We start from the raw sequence: 18,834 nt of genomic DNA, 5'->3' as shown, positions 1-18,834 counted from the left end.
AGGATTGTGGCCATTTTTGCAATCTGCCACCAGGCCCAAGGGAATGGGGAGAGAAACAGCAATGCTTTTCTTGAAGGATTTCATCTCAGATTTTGAAAACTTGTGATATGAGCATGCTCTTGTTTTTTCTTAGCACTTAAATCGTCAGTTGTGGAATCAGTTGGCTTATTTCTACTCTTTCTTTATCTTTCTAACTTTGTTTTGAAAAATTAATTCATAAGGAAATGTTGCTTTCAGAAAGGAATGGTTGCATGTCAAGAACTGTGAGATTCTATTTCAACAGTGATTGGACTTTTCTTTAAGCCAGCCTTTCAGGGAATACTGCTCCCTCAAGATGTCCCACATTTAAAGGGTTCCATGAGCAAATCAGTTTGGGAATCATCATGAAATGAACAGCATTTCTCATCTTAAGAGATTTACAATGCACAGTAAAAAGTAAGGTCCTGTGAAGTCCTGGCATTAAAATACTTTTGCTGTTTAATTTACTTAATTAGATTTTGTTGATGATAAGGTCAAAAGTTATTGGTTTGATTTTTATACGGGCTACTTAGTATCATAAAAAAAAAAAGAATATATATTCCACAGCCATTAACAACACTCCCAACTCTGCCCAGCTACTGTCTTTACACTTCCCTCCCATTCATCTCAAGGAGCAGAAAAATAGTAGAGAGATTAGCAATGTGAGCAAAATTCAATGATGTTTGGTTTAATAGAAGAAAAGACTTCTGTTTTTAAAAATTTAAATTTTTATTATAATGGCTTTTGAAAAAATTATCAAACACAATGTAAATGGCCTTTTACTATTTAAATAATTTTTAACAATAATATGTAGCATTTATATAATGTGGCGTAGTGGTTAAGAGCTTGGCTGCTAACCGAGAGATTGGCAGTTCGAATCCATCAGCTGCTCCTTGGTAACCCAGTGGGATAGTTCTACTCTGTCCTATAGGATCGCTATGAGTCAGAATCAAGTAAACAGCAGTGATTATGGGGCAGCTGTTGAGGTTAAGTAACTTGTTCAGCTGCACAAGGGTAGAGCCATAATTTCAGCAGTCTGGATGTGGTGTCCACGTTCTTAAACACTATGCTCATTAAAAAAAAAAAACATTGCCGTCAAATCGTTTCCGACTCTTAGCAACCCCATAGGACAGAATAGAACTGTCCCATAGGGTTTCCAAGAAGCAGCTGGTGGGTTTGAACTGCTGACCTTCTGGTTAGCAGCCGAGCTCTTAACCACTGTGCCACCAGGGCTCCTAAATCCCAAACCAAACTCATTGCCGTTGAGTCGATTGCGACTCATAGCTGCCCTGTAGGATAGAGTCGAACTGCCAACCTTTTGGTTAGCAGCCAAACTCTTAACCACTACATTACCAGGGATCCCCAGGGCTCCTAGAACCCTTTCAGTGTGCAACATCATAAGGGAGCAGTATTTTCTGAAATACTGGAATGAAGAAAAGTCCAACCACTGTTGAAACAGAATCTCACACTTCTTGATATGCAACTATTTCTTTCCCTCCAACAAATAGGTACCCACTAGGTGCAGAGTGCTGTGGACGTCGTATTCACATAACTTTTAAATGAAACACGTTAAAAATTGCTCACAGTAAAGCATTCAGTCTCCCCAGCTCAGTTTCTTCCCTGTGGTTTTAGTAATTGGTCCCTGGTAACCTAGACTGGAAGACATTCTAATATGGAAAGTGAAAACGTCTTGTTTCCAGTAATGCCTTGTCCACTAATATGGGTGACAGAAATGTCTCCCAAATAGAGAATTGTATTGCTATTTTGGAGAGAGTTCACCACCTAAGGACTCCTGTTTCACTGTCTTTGACAAGGCAAGCCCTTATCAGATTCTTGATCATGCTAAAGCCTCTAAAAGATATCATCATTCTACTTTGAATTTTTGAGATCTACCTTCTCCAAGAAAACATGCTTTATGCTGGTATCAGATAATAAAAATTCACATTTTAAAGGAGGAAATGAATAAATCAGACCTTTAAGAGTTTGTTAAATCACATTTACCTGCCACAAATCCATACCTCCTCTGGGTAAATCATGTCAAGTACCTTTCCTGCTGTTGATGGAGAGGAGACTATGCAGACTGAATAAGAATGGAGGTGAGTCCCTGGGTGGCGCAGACAGTTAAGTGCTTGTCTACTAGCCAAAAGGTTGACAGTTCGAGCCTGCCCAGAGGCGCCTCAGAAGATAGGCCTGGCGATCTGCTTCTGAAAGCGCACAGGCTTGAAAAACCCTATGGAGCACAGCTCTTTTCTGACGCACATTGGGTCACCGTGAGTTGGAATCGACTCAGCAGCAACTGACAACAACAGTACAGGGCCTTACAGACATGGAAGCAATATGCCCCCATGCCACAGAATGATCATTCACTGAAAGACCAGCTTGTAAGCTCATCAGCACCTGTTACCTCATTCTTTTTTATCTTCTTTTTAAGGTAATCACTCGCCATGTTGTTCCTCCCCTACCCCATACAGTGTGAGGACTTGGAGTGTCAACAAAGTTGGAAGGGAATACGTAAACACACCTTCTTTGGAAGTGGGCATATGGATGTTACATATTTGAAGCACAGGCCATATAGGTCTTAAAATCTAGCTGTTAGAAAATGATCAGATGAAAATATAATGGGTATAGGTGTGCATTGCTCCAAACTGTAGCGTTAACCAAATAACAAACTTAGTTATAATGATGACATTAAACTGTCAGTAATTTAGAATTAATAAACAAGAACAGCAGCCCGGAAAGACTATTACCATCTCAAAGCAACACAGATAACAAAGCAGCCTTTCTTGAAATCAGTTCAGACTAGGAGCCTTGCTTCATTGCCATCCAAGATGTGAAGCCGGAGTTCTTGGAGCAGTTTGGGGTGGACCAGTGAGTTGCAGACGATACTGACAGCATCACTAATTAGGAACACCTTCGTAAAGACAGAACTGTCACATACTGGAGGACACCAAGGAGACACGACAATTAAATGTAACGGGATCCAGGACTGGATCCTGAAACAGAAAAGACGATGGAAAAACGGCAAAATTTGAAGTGAGGTGTTAATTTCTTGGTTGTGGTGATTGTACTGTGATTATCGAAGATGTTGACATGAAGGGAAGCTGGGTGCGGAGTATATGGGGACGTTTTACTATTTTTGCCCCTTTTCTCTAAGTCTAAAATTATTTGAAAATAAGTTGAAAGAAGTGCTTTTTATCAGGTAAAGCGCGGATACTCTGCAGTAGCCTCGCATTCAAGAATATTTACAATCTTGCCTCAGCCAACCTCTTTAACTCTATACTTTTATGTTCTAGCCAAACTAAATTGTTGTTGTTAACTAGCCTGTTGGGGAGGTGGGAGGAGTAATAAATTTTTTGTATGTATTATAAAATATTTAAAACCAGTATAACAACCACCTTGCTTTAAGGAATAAAACATTACCAGTGCAGTTGAAATTCCCTGTATATACCCTTTCTTTATGCCACCCTACTTCTGCTGTCCCCTCCCACCACCACCATATAACTGCTGCCACTTGGAGATAGCCAGGATTGGAATTTGGTATTTGAAGTCCCTGGGTGGTGCAAATGGTTAACACGCTCAGCTGCTAACTGAAGGGTGGAGGTTTGAGTCCACCCAGAAGCACCTTGAAAAAAGGTCTGGCAGTCTACTTCCCAAAAATCAACCATTGAAAACCCTATGGAGAATATTTTACTCTGACACACATGAGTTTGCCATGAGTGAGAATCAACTCCACAGCAACTGGTTTAATTCCCATGCATTATTTTTCATTTTCCCAAACTTGGTATAAGTTATATCCTACAGTATCATATATACAGACTGCTTTTGTCACTCTACATGTATGTTTAATTCATTCCTTTTCTCTGCTGCATAGATTTCCATTGTACGAATACCCAGTATTTAGCTGTTCTCCCACCGGCAAACACACATTGAGGGCGTTTTCGTTTTATTTTGTGTGAGTGTTTGCTTTTCATTTTTAAGATACTTTCCGAGAACAAAAGTGTCTCTTCTCTCTCTGGTCTCCTGTAACACTATCTACAACGTTTAACTTAATATTTGTGTCCTTCCATTGTAATTTTAAAAGTGTTAAAATTTTTTTAAAGTGTTAACAAACAAAAATGTCACCTTGAAGACTAAGGTGCGCCTGACCCAAGCCCTGGTGTTTTCAATCACCTCATATGCATGTGAAAGCTGGGCGATGAATAAGGAAGACTGAGGAAGAATTAACACCTTTGAGTTGTGGTGTTGTCATAGAGTATTGAATATACCATGGACTGCAAAAGAATGAACAAATCTGTCTTGGAAGAAGTACAACCAGAATGCTCCTTAGAAGCAAGGGTGGCGAGATTACATCTCACATACTTTGGACACGTTGTCAGGAGGGATCAGTCCCTGGAGAAGGACATCATGCTTGGTAAAGCACAAGGTCAATGAAAAAGAGGAAGACCGTCTGCAAGATGGATTGATATAGTGGCTGCAACAGCAGGCTCAAGCATAACAACAATCGTGAGGATGGCACAGGACTGAGCAGTGTTTTGTTCTGTTGTACGTAAGGTCGCTATGAGTCGGAACCAACTCGACGGCACCTAACAAGCACAACATTGTAATTATTTTTCTTTTCACCCATATGTAGATGGAGGGCTTCTTGAGGGTCTAATTCCCCCAAGATGACTCTCAATTGGGTTAATAAGGATTTAATTTTGTTGATTGAATACATAAATATTTAAATGAATTCAACACTGTCTATAGACAGATCTTGGGGCATATTTGTGATTATTCCCTTAGTTGTTATGTGGTTACCTCCTGGGACTTTTCTTTGTTAGGAAGATTTATGTAGTATGGGGAACTGGTCATGGAGGTGGAAGAAGAGAGCATAAATAAAGTCTGCAGCTTTAATTTGAGAAATGACATGCTAAGTGTGCGGGCGACTCAGATACAGGTTTTTGTCTGCTTAAAAACATCCTGGGTAAAGTTTGATGAAATTAGTAATAATTTTACCTTCATTTGATGTTACAAACATAGGGGAGCTCACTAATTTATTACATGGAAAACTCTGCTTCTACGTCTCATTCATGGTAGAAAGCTCAGTATTTACTCTTGATCATTTAGAACTTGTACCTGGAATGGAATTGGCCAGATTTTTTTTTTTCCTGCAAAATTATTTCTTTCGGCTGTTGATCTTACTCTGCAAAAACACTTAACAGGTTTCACAGCTCTCTCACATAAGTCTTGTTTGAGTTCTGTAACAGCAGGGTCCGTATGGTCATCCATATCCTACAGGTTAGGAATTTGGAAAGTAAGTTGCGGGGAGGATGTTGGAAGACTTGTGCAAGGTCCCAGAAGAGAACCATAGGCCAGATCTTTCTATTTAGTCCCCTCTCTGCCCAAATATTACAACTTTAGTGCTTAAAGTGAGTGACAGTCTTAATTGAGAAGTTACTAGTTTGCTGATGTGTAATGGGTAATGGCATGTAATGCCCATTTGACAGTTCATCATAGTAATTTGGGGAGTTTCTCATCAGTGTTTGTGATAGATCAGTAACTCCTATTTGCTGTTCTCTTGGTTAGAAGGGTTCACAAACAAGCTTAAACTGAATGTTGCAAAAGAGCATGTCGTGACTGGTGTGTATTTTAAAGAAAAGAACATCTTACAAATAAAACTGATGGGAAGGTGTAACATAAAATCTCTGAGAAGACAAGTGGCTTTTTGATAGCTGGAGCCCTACAGATGAATTAAAACCTCTCTGCGCAGAGACTGGTGCAGTTGATGGCTCAAATTGCAGTTTTAAACAATGCAGAAGCAGTACACTTAGAATATTGTCTTCACGTCAGAAATGCACCTTCATGCTTGAAAACGATAAAAAATTACCATCGATCCTTACAACTGTTCTGTTCATCTTTATTGATCAGGTGCAAGAAAGATAAATCGCAGCCCAAATAAGATTATAGTATATGTTAGCGTCGTAGGGGACTCTGGGTTGATGGAGAGCCATTCATCATTTCAAATGGTGATCTGTCCTTGGCTCCAGCCACCCTGAGCCTGCCGTCTAATCACATACCTATTGATTTTATCTACATCCAAGAAATCTGGATGTGACTGTCATTGTGCAACCCAGATTGTTAAATGCAAGGGGGTCACTGGTGTGAAGAGGATTTCATTTTCATTTTCTTACCAACCAACAATGATTTATTAAAAAATAAACTACCCCAAGCCATGTGTGTGAAACCTGAGTGATTGGGGGTAAGGGTGTACAAAAGACCACTGTGTTGCGTGACCGGTTCACTTTGTTCCTTTTGTTCTGCAGTGTATTGTGCAGGATATTTCATTAGAGTCTGAGGGCCCACGGGATCCTTTAGGGCCCCCACCCCCTTGCAATAAGACAGGTTTCAGAGTAGCCAGCCAGAATGGATAGTTTTTAAGTTGGCTGCCCCGAGAATGGCATTACTTTGCTATTGCTGCCTGGTTTGTGTTGCTTATGTGTTCATTCATTCATGTAATAGAAACATTATTTTTTTGTTAAATAAAAATTGCCTTGGTACATTCCCTTATTCTCACTGATTAATTTGTCATAAATGTTGTCGCTCTTGTGGTCGTGTGGATGACCACAGTTTGGTGAGTGACAAATTCTACTCCATAAAGAATCCCTCTTGAGGACAAAAATGTTGCACAGAAATGGTCCTTTGGTATCGAGTCGGAACCCTGACGGAGTAGTGGGCAAATGTGAATGATGGCTGTGAATTTCACTATTCAAGCACAAGTGTTCTTTGAGTTCACAGTGGTAAGATTCCAAACGAGGGAGATCTAAATAGTCTTTCAAAAATATATGGTAGGAACATTCTCCGAAGGATCGAATAATGATGAGTTATAACTATGAAAGTTTAATTTGTAATTATAACCTATATGCCAGCAACTGTACTGTATACAAATCCATTTTTTACATGTATTTTCATAGGTATCCCAGTCCTACTACTGCTTGGGTGGCCAAAACAAGACTTCATGTATTTTTTTAGAAATTGTAAGTCTTGCACCCAATGTAGTCCTCGTGGGTAGTGAAACCTCTCTCACTTTTTGTCCCCAGAGCGCAGAGTTCTACAAAGTCACCACTGAGCAATATCAGAAAGCCACTGAAGAGGTGGAAGCAAAGTTCAAGTAAGTTTTTCACAGTATTACCATTATTTACTATTGTTGATGAGATGAAAGTATGATTTTATTGTTTTTTGGCCAGAAGATAGTTGGTTACAGCACTCTGGAATACTTGGAAGTGTGTTTGGGTGGTAGAGGGGAGTCATGTTTTCTGCTGTAGTGAAATTCAAATCCAAGGAAAGGGCATTTCATGAGAGCTTGTTGCAGCTCAGTCTGTTTTGTGTACTAAGGGGAAATTGAAAGCTATGGTAATAGAGTTTTCATTTGGAATAATATATAAGGTAGGATGCTCTTGATTATGAAGGTGATGTTAAATTTTTTCCTCTGTTAATGGAAACATAGAAACTATTCACTTTTGTATAATAAAATGATGGGCATGTCCAAATTTGGGTATCTGCCTTTTTCATGTTTAAACTGTTTTCATTTCTTCACATGTACCTTGAAAGCATTTAAATCACAGACTTTACCTTGCCCTTGATTATAAAGGCAATGTTAAATTGCTACCTCTGTTAATCCTTGGGATGTTTAAATGAATGTTCTGTATTTGATGGATCAAAGTGTCTGTGACCCCTGGCCCTGTACTTTCCCTCCACTGCCAGTTCTCACATTAGGTAAGAAGACGTCATTCAGAATTCTCCTGAGTGTATAAACAGTCCCATTGTGTAACCCCTGTTGGTAGCACACGTGTAAATTACTGAAGCAAAAAAAAGGTGTTGTGAGAGGTTTAGTTGAAAGATTGCATTGGATTCTGACCTCCTTCCTTATGCATGTTCATAAGCGTTTGATAAAATGATTAAACGTCAAGGTGGAGTCATTACTTTCTGCTGGAGTGCAATTTGTGTAGTAATGGATATTAGTGTTATTTTAATGTCAATTTAAAAAAAAAAAAGTTTTTGTAATGACTGCTTGAGGTGTATTTAAACAAACAAGAACCTCCAGTATTCCTAAGTAGATTTTCTCTTTAGGGACGGGAGAGAGAGACCCTCTAAGAACGGGCCACATAGCTCGCTCTTAAAAGTAAATGTGAGGTCTTAATTTAGATATAGAGTTGGGTATATATCTGATTTATAAAGGTATTCTGTGTATTCTTTTTAGGTTTTGTATTTATCTTTTCCCCTAACTATGAAGCAACATTTCTTAACTCTTTTATCTCAATACTGTGAAAAGCTTTGAATTGACACCCTGGGCATTTCTTTATGATAAGATGTTAACTATACAAATAACTAAAACTCAAGGCGAACCAAAGAAGATCATTTCTGACTAGAATGATCTATAAAATCTTCCAAATGAGATACATTTTAGTTGAGGCTTGAAAAAGAATATTCAGTAGGTGGAAGGTATTCAGAAGGAAATCATACTGCACAGTTGGTGGGCGACTAGTTAAGATCAGTGGTTTGATTGAGAGTAATGCAAGGTAAAGCTGGAAGAGTAAACTGGGTCATTAGCTGCTGGGCTAAGAAGTTTGGTCTTTGTTTATCAGGAAGACCACTGCAAGTTGTTTGACCAAGTGAGTACCCTGATTTCCATGCTTCTGTGGAAATATTAGTCTAACAGAGGATGCAATGTTTGATTGGAGGCGTGAGAAAGAAGAACCAGATAGGAGGTCTCTTCAAGTGAAAGAGAAAAGAAAGAGATGGGTGCAAGAAAGGCACTGAAGGAAGATTTGACATGAAGTAGTGATTGTTTGGATAACAGGGGCAAAGGAGAACCAGAAATAGGAGCTTAGCAAATCAGGAAATTGGAGCAAGCTGATTTTATAGAGATTAGTCTGATTTTAGATGAGAAGATTAGTCTGTGGAAATCCTGCCCAGCTGCCATGTCATTCAGCCCGGGCTGGCCTGCTGGAGAACGAGAAGCCACATGGAGCACAAAAATCAATGTCCTGGTGACTTACCTTCTAAAGGACACCGTGGAACTATAGGTTAGGCTTAGTTTTAAACAGAACCTCAGTGGCATCGTTCTCTCTTATTTTTTAAAGATATTATTCTTTATAAGATCTAGCTTTCATCTGGCTAAGCTGTAGTAAAGAATTTGGCCTTGCCCAAAGAGAGGTCTATCTTTATCTCTGCTCCTGGAAGGTAACCTCTAACCCTTGGAAATTTCCGAGCGGTAGGAATGTCTTTGTTATTCCTGGGAGCCCCTGAAACCACACCTGGTATAGTCGGCCTCTCATAGAGGTATCAGCCTGATCTTTAGGGGCTGGGGGCTGGAGACTGAGTTCAACCACTTGGGTAATCAATCGTGCCTACATATTGAAGCCCCGGTAAAAACTCTGGACACTGAGCTTCATGAGCTTCCCTGGTTTTGGCAACACTCTGTGCTTATTGTCACGCATACGTCGATGCCAAGGGATAACGTGTCCTGAGGACAATGGAAGCTTCCTGTTGGGAACTCTTCCAGACTCTGATGTATGTGTCTCTTTGCCTGTGCCCTTTCCCTCCAGTAAGCCAGAATTGTGAGTATAATAGCTTTCAGCAAGTTCTGTGAGTGCTTCTAGCGAATTGTCAAACCTGACATCATTTTTGGAATGCCCTGAGCTTGGAGTTGGTGTCAGAAGTGAGGTCAGACTTGAGGACTGTCCCCTCAGACTTTGCATTTGGGCTAACTCCAGGTATAAACAAAAACCCAGGTTTTACACACTGTGAAGGAATCTCAAGAGTTAGTGTTTTGGAGAATGGCTTTCCTTACATCTTTTTTTTCCCCAGCTGTTACCTGATAGATTGAGCTTCCTAGAATGTCGTATTTTGGTTTCCAGTTAGTTCACTAGCTTCACACCTAAGAAGTGTGGTGTACTGGCTTTAGGAGATGCTTGCCATCTTCAAAGGCACAGAGATTACTTAGTGGTAACCCTATTTCTCCTTAGAAATTTGGCCATCCCAGATCGCCATGACCCTTCAGTCTTGTGCAAGGTTGTATGCTATATTCTTATACAACAGAGCTTCCTGGCCTGGCCAAATTACTCCACTGGCCCCTGTCTGTCTGACCAGCTTAGCACCTGCAGGCTTCACCCGGAAGACTTCTGACCACCTAGAACGTGAGCTCACCAGTTCTCTTAGGCAACAAGCTCTGAAGGACTTTGAAGACTGTTTAGTTAATTTTATTTGATGGAAGTAATATCCATCTTGGCTGTAGGGGATAGAAGCTTTTTAAATTGCAATTCAAGGGCAATATTATACACCTGATGGGAAGTCACACAAAATCATTGTAAATAGAAAGAAAGCTAAGAGCATGTGAGGCTGCACACGATTAACACCAGTCGCACTGATGCTAATGGAATTATTTTCGGGATGCTTAAGAGCTGGGCTGCTAACCAAAAGGTCAGCATTTCGATTTCACCAGCCACTCCTTGGAAACCCTGTGGGGGCAGTTCTACTCCTATAGGGTCACTATGAGTCGGAACCAACTCGACGGCACATAGCAACAACAAATATTAACTCACACCTCGGTCCCTCAATTTATAGTTTTGGTAGTAAACCATTAGAGTACTTTAGAAGGGTTTTTGTCCTCCTATTTTGTCAGCATTTCATTCAGTCATACAGCTCCTGTGTGACATGCCCTCTGTTATGCTGTGACTATACAGCTGTAAAGAAGATAGCCAGAGTGTTGCTAGCATGGGACTCAGAGTGCCTCAGAGACGACCAAGAGGAAAACAGAATTTTCAAATGAAGAGATGTTTTTAAATCCTAAGTTTTGCTATAATGAGATAGTTCAGCCCCTAATAAATATCAAGTTATTTAAAAATAATATTATATACTATTACTTCTGTGAGAATTAAGGGATTTTGAGACAGAGAATTTGTGATGTTGTTTATTTTCCTGCAAGAAGTTTTTTTCCCATAATAGCTATAACATTTTAGCTATAAAACCTAAATCACTGAGAAAAAAACCTAAATCACTGAGAAAATCCAGTATTTGTTTTTTTTTTTTTTTTTACATCTGGCTTTTCTTTAAGAGAAATTGCATTTCTTTTCCCAATCCAGCTAAAACAATCATGATCAGCACTTCCTATCACCTTTATCACCCATTGTTATTATTTGTTAAATAGAGCAACAGCCTTTTACTTATTGTGGTTAGTTCGTAGTTATATGATGCTAAAAAAAAAAAAAAAATCCATTGCCGTCGAGTCAATTCCTTCTCATAGCGACCCTGTAGGACAGAGTGGAATTGCCCCATAGGGATTCCAAGGAGTAGCTGGTGGATTCAAACTGCCGACCTTCTAGTTAGCAGCCGTTCACTTAACCACTGCGCCACCAGGGCTCCTGTATGATGCTAGTACCAAGTTATATAGCTCAGCTGAATGAAAATCATGTTTCTTAATTAATCAATCCTTTTATATTCTCCCATGGGGCATACAAGTAACTTTTCCCAAAGAATTTGATATTTATCCCTGGTTCCTGGGAGATAATCTCTAAACCTTTGCAATTTCCCCAGTGATTGAAGTCTTTGTTATTAATGGAGGGGCTCCAGACCATACCTACCTGAGGGTTAATGCCAGTGAATTGACTCATGTTGAGTGGGGACTGGCCATGCCAGAAAGACCCCCTAGATGATATTAGCCCAGCCACAGAGGAGGGCTGGAGATTAAGTTCAACCACACAGGCAATGATTCAGTCAATCATGCCAGTAAAATCTCTGGACACTAAAGCTCAGGTGAGCTTCCTGGTTGGTGAAAGACATTGATGTCTCTTCACTTGTATACTTTTTGCTGTAACAAAACTTAATTGTAAGTATATGGCTTTCCTGAGTTCTGTGAGTCGTTCTAGCAAATTATTGAAACCAGGTTGGTAGTGGGAACCCCTGAGTTTGTAGCCAGCAGATCAGAAGTGAGGGGTTCCTGGGGCTCGCGCTGGTGTCTGAAGGCATGAGCAAACTTGGCTTCTAGAAGACTCTGCCCTTTAACTTGTGAGATCCATTCTGCCTCTGGTGGGTAGGGTCAGAGGAAAAAGTGCATAGGCAGTTCGTGTCAAAAATGAGATTTAGAGCTGGTATTGTAAGATGATGACACACACAGACACATTATGTACCTTATAGGTAATTAATTAAACAAGATGGTATATTAAAGAATGTCATGTTTACTGTGCTTAGCACAGGTCTGACACAAAGTAAATGCTCAATAAATGTTAGATTTAATGTTAAATCCAATTCAAGTTATGAAAATAAGTACCATCGGAAATTTCTGATTGTTTCCAAACAAAATCTAGATGATGTCAGACCCTGTAATAGAACATTAGAAAACATACTTACCCTTAAGGAGCTCACAGGCTAGCCGAGGAGGCAGCATGTAGAGCACTCAGTTCAGGCAAGCTCCATACGGGATGCGTCAGAGCAGCTTGGACACAGTGTGCGGCCAGAGCCCTGCTTCTCTGTCAGCCTCAGAATGTACCACACCCGTAGAAAGTCCCTGGGGGATGCAAATGGTTAACATGCTCAGCTGCTAACTGAAAGATTGAAAGTTCGAGTTCACCCAGAGATGCCTCAGGAAAAAGGCCTGGCAGTCTACTTCTGAAAACTCAGCCACTGAAAACCCCATAGAGCACAGTTCTACTCTGACACACATGGGGTTGCTGTGAGTCAGAGTTGACTCAGTGGCAACTAGTAGTAATAGGAGGAGGAGGAAGGAAAATGTTGTCAAAGTATTTATACACACATGAATTGTTTTTAAAATATAACAACAATTGTCTAGCAAATGTAACGCAAATAGACAAATGTAAAATATGTTAAAGGCAGTGTAAGAATTATGTTGTTGTTGTTATTAGGTGCCATCGAGTTGGTTCCAACTCATAGTGACCCTATGAGCAACAGAACAAAACACTGCCCGGTCCTGCACCATCCTCACAATTGTTGTTATGCTTGAGCCCATTGTTGCAGCCACTGTGTCAATCCATCTTTTTGAGGGTCTTCCTCTTTTTTGCTGACCCTGTACTTTACCAAGCATGATATCCTTTTCCAGGGACTGATTCCTCCTGACAGTATGTCCAAAAGTATGTGAGACGTAGTCTCGCCATCCTTGCTTCTAAGGAGCATTCTGGTTGTACTTCTTCCAAGACAGATTTGTTCTTTCTTTTGACAGTCCATGGTATGTTCAGTATTCTTCTCTAACACCACAATTCAAAGGCGTCAATTCTTCGATCTTCGGTTTTGGTTTGGTAAACATTGTAAAAACACTGTAATAACAAACAAATGAAAAGCATTTTAAAAACAATTGATACTTGAATCACATGGTGTCCTTTAGATAACAAAGTGCTCCATTTCTCCAGAAAAAAAGAAAAATATATAGGTATGGAAAGTGATAGATCTATTGAAGATATTGTTTGAATGGTTTTGTTAGAGGTATAACTTTTCAACTTGGCTTCAGTTTCTTTGAACACAAAGCACTTGTAAAGGAGTATGATCCTATGAAATCGTACATAAATCCTGTAATACTCCTTTGTATGCCAGATTTTAGAAGGGGCTTTAACTTTTATCCTTGAACGAAGTTGTTGAAACCAGACTTATAAATTTAGGCTCCTGGGAGAACCTTGCGGTTATCCTTATAAAGTATTAAAAGATTAGTTACCCTGTAGAAGAAGTTTAGGTGATTTTAGGATATCTGAGGAATGCTATGCAAAACTCTTAGAAATAAAGTGGATTTTGGTTTAAGTATTACTTTGAATTCAAAGGTTTTCTTCAATACAAAGCTCTCTAACTTTAAAATGTCATTGGCTTTTTAGATTTCACTTTGACTCGCAATCCTGTTTAGGTTCTCTGTTTGGCACGTGATTTTAATAGCTTTACCAAAAAGTAAACCCACTGCCGTTGAGGCGATTCCAACTCATAGTAACCCTATAGGACAGGGTATAACTGCCCCCACAGGGTTTCTAAGGCTGTAAATCTTAACAGAAGCAGACTGCCACAACTTTCTTCCAGGGAGCAGCTGGGGGGTTTGAACTGCCGACCTTTTTGTTCACAGTCGAGTGCTTTAACCACTGTGCCAACCATGGCTCCTTTAATAGCTGTACTCGAGTGTATTGGTGAAGCTGAGGATGACATGCCAATGGTATCAGCAGGTGTTTCTCATGTTCTCTATAATTATACATGTGAATCATGGACAGTTAAGCAACGGTGTTTAAAGATCCTGCTTAATTGGCTGTAAAATAATTAAATAAGGTTTTGACTGGCAAATTTATAATTCTGTTAGATGCGTAAGCCAGTGTGCCCGAATGTCAGTGTGACTTCAATTTGGAAATATTAGATTAATAGAACTAATTGTGCCGCAGGTACAAAGTTTACACTGATTGATAGTCTTAAAAGTCTTTGAAGTTTGGTCAGGTAGATTTATGTTACTTACCTTTCTGCTTCAACTTTTAATTAAAACTTATTTCAAAAGTTTGAGCTCTTCAGTTTGGTTCTGCTTTTTCCAATTTCTCTAAGGTTGAGCTCTCCCCATATTTCATTGACTTCCAGCTGCCTTATTGAATCACTTGCCCTATCAAAAGGATTAAAATTATATACTGTTGTGCATGCATTTGTATCTGCAGCTGACAGGTACCCTGCACACCGTTCGTAACACTTATTGATGTCTACTTATAACCTACTTTAATGCTGTGTGAATGGATCCGATATAGCAAATGTGCACGATAAATGTTTTATCTCTGATTCTCATTGATCAATTTCTAAATGATCAAATGGTTTATCTCAGTAAGACACTAATTCACATTGATCAAATTCTAAATGACCGAGTTGACTTGATTTCTGCTGAGCACAAATTGTATTAAAACAACATTACTTGAACATGCTGCCTTTCCTAACGCAGGAGTTATGTTACCAGCAGTTACATTATAAGTAGAATTATTGTATTATAAAGATGTCTCCTTCATAATGAAAAGTTTACACAAGAAGAAAAGAATGTGATATTACAGGAAGAACAGGGTTTCAGGCAAGGATTTGGTCTTTTACTAACTAATTAAATTCTGCGTTTGTGTTGGGCTTTTCTTCCCCCTTTTTTAATTTGAAGGGCTGTGAGCAGAAAATATACCAGCTGCAATAGTGACATTTTATTCCCTAGGGTCTTGGAGCTAAGTAACATCTTGATTATTCAGAAAGAGCCTTGGTAACTGAAGAGGCAGAATTCTAGATACAGTAAATACTCCTATATCCTTTGTACATAAGTTTCTTGGTTACGCTTGCCTTTTTAGAAGTATAGGGTTGTTGGCTTTTGTTTTGTAAACATCAGCTCACCTCTGTCAACTTTTTCCACACTATTTCATGTACTCTCTGGAAGTTGTGGGTGTGTTGCTGGAGGGGGATTTCAGTCTGAAACTGAGGAAAGCTGTTTATGTGTTTAAGAGTATACTTTGTATATGAAGCTCATGGAAAGTACACATTTGGCTGAAACATAGTCTTGGTTATTTTGAACACTCACTTCCTCAGGCAGGCCATTTATTACATCTTTGACTTGTATCTTCCATCTGTGAAATGTAAATTGTAACCACTACCCTCTTTGAGTCATTCAAGCTGGGAAGGTTTAAAAGTTGTTTTTTGTTTGTTTCCGTTTTAATGTTTTTGGCATTGTCATTGCTCCTTATCTAAAAAATTGGTCTTAAATTGTTTTCTTCAGCTCTGAGAGACGGGGTGCCATTTGAGGTATGTTACAGATGATGCTGCGGCCCCTTCTGTACCCCAGGGATATGTAGAGTAGCTCTAGCTCTTAAACTATGAATCTGACTGTTTTCAAGCAAGAAATTAGACCCAAGAAAAGTGAGACCTGCTTTGGGACACACCAATGTCATCAATATTTCCTGTAGTATGTATTTAGAATTGGTTAGGTTTGAAAGGAAACCATAGGTGGTAAATGCTTTTTTTTTTGCCTCCCCTTTAAGATTACCCACTGCCATCAAGTGGATTCTGACTCATAGTGACCCTGTAGGACAGAGTGGGAACTGCCCCATAGGGTTTCCAAGGCTGTAATCTTTGTGGAGCAGACTGCCACATCTTTCTCCCATGGAGCTGCTCGTGGGTTCGAACCTTTTGGTTAGCAGCTGAGTGCTTAACCACTGTGCCACCAAGGCTCCTTCTTTAAGATTAGAGCCCTTCTAATCAGATTTGTCTAGTTAGTTATTTTTATTTTTATTCCTTGGGTTGGATCTCCATACAGGCTACATACTGTTTTCTAAGGCAATAGAGGAAAAAGCCAAGGAATGTTAACAACACTTAGGAGTTAGATTTCCATCTGCATTGTCTTCTCTACTTCCTGGCTGTTCCCCATAGTGTTGCACTCAACCCAGCAGTGTCCTGCAGAAAGGGTCTGGGCAGAATGGCAAAGTTGGTTGGAATATAGGGCTAAAAAGGACAAGAGCAGGAGTGTAAACCATGGGCGGACATCATTGTCTGTTTTACCAAAGAGACAGAGCATAAACTGCAGCCATCTCAGGAATAGAGGCAGTTGACCACGAAGTCCAGAGGGTCACCATGGACGCTTTCAGCCAAGGCATCTAAAGCGCTGAAACAAGCTGCAGAAAGCGTGGCCAGGCCAGCCCATCCTATCACAGATCCTCGCCCTGCAGCTCCCTTCTCTGCCCCAGCTGTGGCAATCAGGGCTTACTTTCTGGGTTGCTCTGGACCTCTTCTTTTCCTTCACATAACTTTACTGGTTACATGTAAATGATCGAAACCAGCCTTGTTGCGGCCATTAGCTTTGTGGCCATAAGCTCATGAATTCGTGATTTGTTCCACATGAGGTAACACAGTGTTCTGTTTTCCCCTACAGGAACGTTAGCACTGAACATTCTTCCTTAATCAATACGGTCCATTAAGAATCTAGCACACCCTACATGGTTATATGAAATATTCATGGTGCACTGTTGGTTAGGTAAAGGATTCTGCCAAAATGATAGTTTGGTTCTTTCACTGTATCATAATATTTTAAATGAAACATTTTGAATTCCAGGGTACATGGTATTTTGGAAGTTATTGATCCTTGCTTGTTTAAGTAATTAACTATACAGCTCAGAGTTTCCCAGAGATATTTCTAACTGGGACTAGTAAATTTTTCCTCTTGCTCATTCTGACTAGGGTTCATTTACTTTTTAAAGCATCCGGTTGGAAATCATTTGATTTTCCTTTGATGTTTCCAGAGATGAGAAAAAATTATTTTGCTTTTTGAGCACCACTCGACTGCAGGTAGAAAGCCGTGAAGCTTGTACGAAGGCCAATTAGAGCTAATTATTGTCTCACTGACCTGCCACTGTTTTGAAATGTCCAGGAAGACTTGTAGGATATAGATTTTTAATTCTATCCTTCTGTCAAATTTACAAAGCTAAGCATCTTAATGACTTGAATACAGTTAAAAATGGTGTCAGAGAAGCTACTACACATAAAACTGGTAGCTCTCAGAGTCATCTTTGAGATATTGTATAGGTTCTGTCATATTGCAATGTCTAATCATGTTTATTTAAGCTCCAGAGTTTGGTAAGCCCCTTCCAAATACTATCAGTCTTTTCCTGCTTTCAACCAGATAGTTAACTTACAGGTGTATGTGGTTCCCTATTCACTATGCTCAGGTGAAACCACGGGCCTAAAATTAAAACCAAAACTTTAGGATAATTGTGCTTAAATATGTGTTCTCTTTGCTCATTTGAGTGTATAGTTACCAAATTATCCCTCATGGTTTCTGTCTATCAGAAAAACAAAAAACCAAACCGATTGCCGTCGAGTTGTTTCCTCTAGCAAGGATTCCTATTTCTGGTTGTTCTGATTTTTCCTAAGAAGGGAGCAAAGAATTTCTAAAGTGGACCTTATCTGAATTAGAAGGTTCTGCTCATCTTAAGACGCCGTTAAAATTTTTTAAATGGGCAAAAGACTTGAGTAGATGCTTTAAAACAAGATATAAGAACGGCCAGTTAGCACATGAAAGGGGATTCTACCTCATAGTTACCAGGGAAATGCAAATTAAAACCATTGGAATAGTGAAAATAAAAAAAAAAGACTGACAGTGTTGTTAATTGTTGGCAAGGATGGGGAGATACCCAAACTCTCATGCTTTACTGGTGGGAGTATAAAATGGCAAAAACCACTTTGGAAAACGTTTGGTGGTTTCTTATAATTTAAACGTTACCTGTTCTTTGGCCCAGCAATGCCACTCCTAGGTATCTGCCTAAGAGAAATGAAGACACGTGTCCACAAAAAGACTTGTATACAGATGTTCACAGCGGGTTTGTTCATAGTGGGCAAAAAAACTGGAAGCAGTCAAAACAGCCATCAGTGGGAGAGTGGACAAATTGTAGTATACTTATACTGTGGAATACTACTCAGCAGTAAAAAACAACAAACTATTGATACATTAAGAACATGGATGAATGTCAGACACATATTAAGCAAAAAGAAGCCAGACAAAAAAAACAGTACCTACTATATGATTCCATTTATATGAAGTTTGTTTAAGAATAGGCAAAATTGATTTATATTGATAGAAATCAGAAAGTGGTTGGCAGGGATGGAGGGGGCCTTGATTGAAATGGGGGCACAAGCGAACTTTCTGAGGCATTGGGAATATTCTGTTGTGTTGTGGATGCTAGTTACCCAGGCTTATACAATTTGTAATACAATATGAACTTAAGTGCATTTTGTTATATGTTAATTATACCTCAGTAAAACTTACAAACCCCAAATTTATTGTTAGTTCATTTTAATTAGAAGTAA

The 18,834-nt window shown here is 39.5% G+C and overlaps 1 protein-coding gene across 9 annotated transcripts in view; it reads left to right on the top strand.

The window, feature by feature from the left end:
- The window catches only part of CHCHD3 (coiled-coil-helix-coiled-coil-helix domain containing 3), a 325,632-nt gene that overhangs the window by 250,311 nt on the left and 56,487 nt on the right, over positions 1–18,834 (top strand). For all 9 annotated transcript variants that reach the window (XM_023737121.1, XM_023737119.1, XM_023737122.1 and 6 more), the window contains one exon: positions 7,095–7,165. In XM_023737121.1, the coding sequence (XP_023592889.1) occupies positions 7,095–7,165 (71 nt within the window). The remainder of the gene's footprint in view (positions 1–7,094; positions 7,166–18,834) is intronic.

Source organism: Trichechus manatus, unplaced genomic scaffold, assembly GCF_000243295.1.
Source record: "Trichechus manatus latirostris isolate Lorelei unplaced genomic scaffold, TriManLat1.0 scaffold00097, whole genome shotgun sequence".
Taxonomy (NCBI): Eukaryota; Metazoa; Chordata; class Mammalia; order Sirenia; family Trichechidae; genus Trichechus; species Trichechus manatus.
Note: the sequence above shows the minus strand (reverse complement) of the source record. Positions and strands in the feature narration are given on the sequence as shown.